The 6000-nt window shown below is 36.9% G+C and overlaps 1 protein-coding gene across 2 annotated transcripts; it reads right to left on the bottom strand.

The window, feature by feature from the left end:
* Window positions 1-2414: 2414 nt before the first annotated feature.
* Window positions 2415-3688, bottom strand: LOC114166382. 2 transcript variants are annotated; one of them, XM_028051101.1, is made up of 2 exons: window positions 2784-3688; window positions 2415-2619 (listed from the first exon to the last, which is right to left on the bottom strand). In XM_028051101.1, exons 1-2 carry the CDS (start codon window positions 2946-2948, stop codon window positions 2431-2433), a joined length of 354 nt encoding a protein of 117 aa, XP_027906902.1. In that variant the 5' UTR covers window positions 2949-3688; the 3' UTR covers window positions 2415-2430. The 2 variants fall into 2 exon arrangements, 1 of the variants encoding a protein (XP_027906902.1); XR_003599912.1 differs by lacking the exon at window positions 2415-2619 and adding an exon at window positions 2621-2680.
* Between the last annotated feature and the right edge of the window lie 2312 nt (window positions 3689-6000).

Here is a 6000-nt window from a genome sequence, read left to right as displayed (position 1 = left end):
ACACTGCACTTGAACAAAAGAAAAAGCACTCTATTTGTTGATAGATAATATGATACTTACAAGTGAAGGGAATTTGTCACCAAACTAACTCAAGATGCCTCCTCCTCGAACTATTGCATGATCAGAGCTTTTGTATCACCTTTATAACGGATTCCATCTATTGTCACCCTTAATTTTAGAGGCACTTTATCATGATGACGGAAAATTTTGGCGTTGAGGCATTTGTTTAACCCCACTTTTCTCAAGAATGGGAAATTCAAAGTGGAACTCCCCGTGTAAAAGCTTTCAAATTTGTCTAATGAGAAAAGAGTCAAATACTCAAGCTTCATGAATATCATCTCATTTTCATCTTCATCTTCCTCTTTGGCCACTATTTCTTTTCGTGATTCACATCCTCTGACTAGGATCTCTTGGAGGTTCACTAACTTTTTTGCGACTGAAGATGTAAATAAATACTGCAATTGGGGACAGTGAGATACATTCACTTTTTTCAGAAAACAGAAGCACATTTTAGAAGTAGAATGCACTCCAATTGTTTCAACATGAGGACAATTAAAGACATTTAATTCGTGAAGGTTCTCGCAAATTATGTTTAACCATGATGAGTTCTCTGACTAGATGGACCTGATAGCAGCTACTTGGAATAGTGTCAATATTCGTAACTGTAAGAGCATCCCATCCTCACCAATTTTGGGGTTTTGAGCAAAGAAAATCTCTGAATTTTTGCAATTTAGTATATGTATAACCATTTCTATTAAGTTGGGTGCTCTATGGAGTATTTCATTGACCACTTTAAGCATTTCACTCACATCACCGTCTAAGAGCAGACTCATTTTATTCACAAATTTGAACACGCCAGTAAATTTTTCAGACCTAAGCCTTGATCTTAATGCCAGAATATGTTTCCAATCAAGTTTCAATTCTCTTAGGTTTGAAATGTCCTAACAATTAAAGCAAAATCAAATTCAATAGAAATTAAGCAAAACCAAAAAAGGAAAAAAAAATTGAGAGTGTCGACTCTTTGATGTGCACTTACCTCTAGACGTGAAATAAGAGGTTGTCTCTTAACTGAAATACCCTCACCTATGGAATGTTCACTTTGAAACAACTCTAATCCTTCACACCTCAACACAGATACTATATTTAAGGCTGGGCATTCCAAAGTGAATGTTTGAGGGTAAAAGCAGCTGACTTGTGGCAAGAAAGAAAGAATCAGCCTCTCTAAACAAGGGAGCACAAACTTTGCTTCTGTGGATTCTTCTTTTTCAACAATTTCTTGGAACTAAGCACAATCTTCTATTTCAATTCCTTTCAGATTTTAAAATTTTTTGCCAAGGAAGCAGGAAATAGCGTTTCCAACTTTTTACAATTGCTAACAATGACCTGTTGCAGATTTGGAAACATGAGAACTCCATTTTTCTTCTTTTCCCAAACATGTGTTAGCTTCGATAGCCCTTTTAAGGTCAAAATCCTCAACTGGGATGCTATTTTCGTAATTTCAGTGTCATTCATATAAAAAAGCACCTCTATTGTACTATCCCGTACTTCCAACTCTTTTAAGCTCTTCAGAAGAGCAAGAATAATAGACGAAATTGCGCATGGCGGAGTACAATTCTGTAGCTTCAAACTAACCAAATCTGTAGCTCCAAGGATAACGTAACTCCCATAAGGGATTGAATTCGATGGGAGAAAAACTCCATGTACTGCCACAGTTTTCAAAGATAATAATTGTAGAGTGTCACTCCCAGAATAAAAACATACTAAACTTGTTAAAGATTGTAGATGAATGGTGTGGAGTCGCTCAAATTTAATGACTTCAGAAAATGCATCTCCCTCTTTAGCCATTATTTTTGTCAGTGATTCACATTCCATCACGCTAATCTACTCAAGGTTCCTTAATTTTTTAGCAGCTGAAGTTGTAAATAAATACTTCAAGTTTGCTGCTTGAAGTACCCTCACCCATGAGATCATATACACTTTGAAATAACCCTAACTCATCACAATTCCTCACAGATAAGAATTTTACAAGGGGAATTCCAGAGTGAATGCTTTAGGACAAGTGACCTGGGGCAAGTCATTGAGTTCCAAATCCTCCACACAAGGGAACACAAACTTTTCAGTTACAAATGTTGTTTCTTCCTGTTCAACAAAGTCTTGCAAATTTTCACGGGAATCTATTTTAAGCTTCTTTAGATCCTCAAGACTTTTGGCTAGGGAAACAGGAAATAAAGTTTGCTGCTTTGCACAATCACTAACAACAACCTCTAGCAGATTGCAAAAGATTAGAACTCTGTGAGTGTCCTTTTCCCACACATGTTTCAGCTCTGATAGCCCATTTAAAGTCAATATCTTCAATTGCGATTCTGTTTCCTTAATCTCAGTGTCGTCATTCATATAAAAAATTGCTTCTACCCGGTCGCTATCTCGTACTTATAATTCTTTTAAATTCTTTAAAAGAGAAAGAACAAAAGATGGAATTGCATATGATAGCTTGCAGTTATGCAACTTCAATGTTTCCAAATTGGCCAACCATTTGTTTTGCAGACCAGTTTTACAATTTGGGTCTGCTTGTAGTTCAAGATTATCAAAAAAGCACTCGCTGTCCACTTGAAAAAACTCCTGTGAATATTACAATAGGTTTATCATCAGATATATCCATTCCCTGCTCGACTTAGTTTACCTATAAAAGAACGCTATAAATCTATAATGGTTCTTGTTTTAAATTCTTTAAATTCACTCCAACAAGAGTCAAAATTAATTGATTCAGAATTGAAAGTGGTTACCTGTTGCAGGAACACCTTCTCTACAGAAGAGTTAAGATCATGGTAGAAGACCAAGTCATCACTTAAGACGTTTGAAACTCGAATTCCTCTAAAAGAAGAATTCAGGTGTATCTCTCCTCCAGAGAAAAACTCCATCTTGGGGCATCTCCATATGTCAACTATCATCAAGGAGGGTAACTGCAAAGTCTCATTGCCTGAACAAAAGCATTCCAAGCTTGATAATTGATATAGATCTGTGCGCTTTAGCTGCTGTAGATTGATCTCTTCTGAAATTTCATTCTCTTATTTCCAGACTATTGCTTGCATTGATTCACAGTTACAGACTTCTATATGCTCAAGGTTTTCTAACTTGTTCACTGATGATAATGTGAATAAATACTTCAATTCTTTACACCCGTTTATGTACATTTCTCTCACATACGTGAAAGACACTGAAGGAGTAGAGTGCACTAATGTTTTCAAATCAGGACAAGTGAAAACATATAACTTTTGGAGCTTTTCACTGTCACATATCACGTTTAACCATGGTGAGTCCTCTGACCCAATGGATTTGAGTTTTGACACATTATCCAGTTTCAATGTTTTCAAGTGTGTAAGCACCATTTTCTCAATAATTTCTGGGATTTGAGTTTGGAATACCTCGAGGCAACTGCAATAGTTTATACTCATTTTTGTTAAATTGGGCATCTTCTGGAGTATTTGAATGGGCAAATCTGGTCTTTCACTCTTATTATCATTAAACAACAACTTTATATCATTTAAATATTTGAGGTTGTCCATAGGTTTCCCCAACTTTATCCTTAACACCAATGTGTGTTCCTAGTCAAGTATCGGTACCTCAAGGTTGCAAATATCCTAGTGAAAGAAAATCAAATAGAAAAGCATGGACTGGGTATTAAAAGGTGAAATGTAAAATATATACATAAGAGAGATAGACAGAAAGTGTGCATTTTAATGTTATTTAATTACCTTTAGATCAAAGAGAATGGATTGTCTGTTAGCACTTCCAAATAGCTCCAACTCTGGGCAACCCATCACGAGTAATAAATTTAACTCAGAGCAATCCAAAGTAAATGATTGTGGGTAAAAGTAAATGAGCTCTGGCAGATGACAAAGATAAAGTGTAGTTACGCAAGTAAACAAGAACACCGCTTCTGTGTCGTCTTCCTTTCTAACAATTTCATGCAATAGATGACAACTTATTATTTCAAGTTTTTCGAGTTTCTTAAGATTTTTTGCCAAGGTCAAAGGAAACACACTTCGCAGGTTTTTACATTCATCGACATGGACTAGCCTCAGATTTTGAAAGCTCTCGGTTCCTTTACCCTTTCTTTCCCACACATCCGTAAGCTTTGGTAGCTTTTTTAAACTCAATTTCTCCAAGTGGAATATTGATCCAGTTCCCTCTTCAACATTCATCTAAAAAATTACATCCACATTGTCGCAGGCCTGTACTCGCAATTTTTTGAAGCTCCTCAAAAATATAATTATTTCTCTCGTTTTCTATTACCCACAAATTTTACAATCAATGAGCCCACGTTTAATAACAGCCGTAAATGCATGGCCAAGCCTTGAATGCCAAAGAGAAAAGGGAGATTGTACAGAGTTACATGTAGCAGTATTGACAAAATACATGTTTATGTTTTTTAGGGATGGGAAAACATATAAACCATCTTTAACATTTTCTTGAAGAATTATCTCCTTGGTTAACAAAGCATATGTTAGTATGAAATTCAAAAAAACATTATTATCTTGAGCACATTTTGAAACACTCATGAGATTTTTATTGATTTCAGGGACATGTAAAAGATTGTAAAGAAAAATAGGTGACTGTGTATGTAAGTTCATAACAAGCAGTGCCTATATGACGAATTTTCATACCTACATCATTACCCAATTTGACAACGTCATTGCCATTGAAAGATTGTTTCTTGGTGTAGTTATTCACAGCATTTGTAATATGGTGAGTGGCTCCAATATCAGGATACCACAGTGGATCGTTTATGGTGGAGGATGCACCCAGAGTGGATAAAGTTGTATCTTCTGTTGAGAAAAACTGAGTAGAGTTAGCATTAATCGGAGAGATGAATCGTGATCATACCTATGCCAGCAGTCCAAGGCGCTATGTCCATTCTTTCCACAGATTTGGCCTTGCGAGTAGTGGTGTACGTGTTATTGGGTCCAGAGGGATTGCAATACGAAGATCTACCACCCCTGTTAGAGCGGAATCTGCCACCTCTGGAAGAATTGGACATGGGTCTAGAAGAGATTCTTGAATGATCATTGTACAAGTCACATGAGCTTGCCCCAGATGCTGTTCTTGGAGGCTATGTTTCTCAATCCTTTCTTCTTGAGCCAGTAGTAACGCTTCTACGGTATATGGATTCAAGCGAGAAGTTAGAGACGTGACGGAACCGTCAAATTCCTCAGGTAAGTCATCAAGAATGGCTTCAATATGGTCTTCGGTAGTATATGGTGACCCAAAAGTTAAGAGAGTGTCTACTATCTTCTTGATATCAAGAAGATAGTTAGCAATCGTTCTATTATTTTTTTGTTGACGTAATTGTACCTTTAGGTTTCGAATCTTGGCTTTTGTGTGCGTGACATATAACGTGCGCAACCGATCCCAGACTTGTGCTGAAACACGATCATAGAGGCCAAGAGTCAAGCAAGAAGAAGCCGGTCTTGTTGACAATGAAGGGCGGTATTTGGAGGAGTGTGGGTTGCTGTATTATCAGAAGAAACCAAAGACTCGTCCAAGAAATGTAAAAGATCAAGACCTTCCATGGTGGCCAGAAGTTATTGTTGCCAAAGGAGATAATTGTCTTCATCCAATAGAGTGATGGGTGTATTGAAGGTTTGGGGGAGAAGAGAAGATTTTTCTGTAGTGAGGTGGGGAGTAACCGAGGAAGAAGAAGTCATGGTTGAGAGAGAAAGGGTACATAAGGTGTGCATGTAAAGTCACGTGACAGGAACAAACCTAAACTTCAAATAAGAAGGAGCTATATAGTGTGTACCTAACAACAATATGATGAAGACAACAAAAACAACCTGAAACTGTGATGAACAACACAAACAAAGAATCGTAGCTTCCTCCAATCACTTCAAAGTATTGAGATCAGAATAAAAACGAAGTTGTGAGAACTCACTGAAAGAAAATCTGTTTTTAATGTATAACAAATACAACCTGTGTTGATGTTACGTTAAAGCCCGATAG

The sequence above is a fragment of the Vigna unguiculata genome, chromosome 10, assembly GCF_004118075.2.
Source record: "Vigna unguiculata cultivar IT97K-499-35 chromosome 10, ASM411807v1, whole genome shotgun sequence".
Classification (NCBI taxonomy): Eukaryota; Viridiplantae; Streptophyta; class Magnoliopsida; order Fabales; family Fabaceae; genus Vigna; species Vigna unguiculata.
This window is presented reverse-complemented; position numbering and strand designations above follow the sequence as displayed.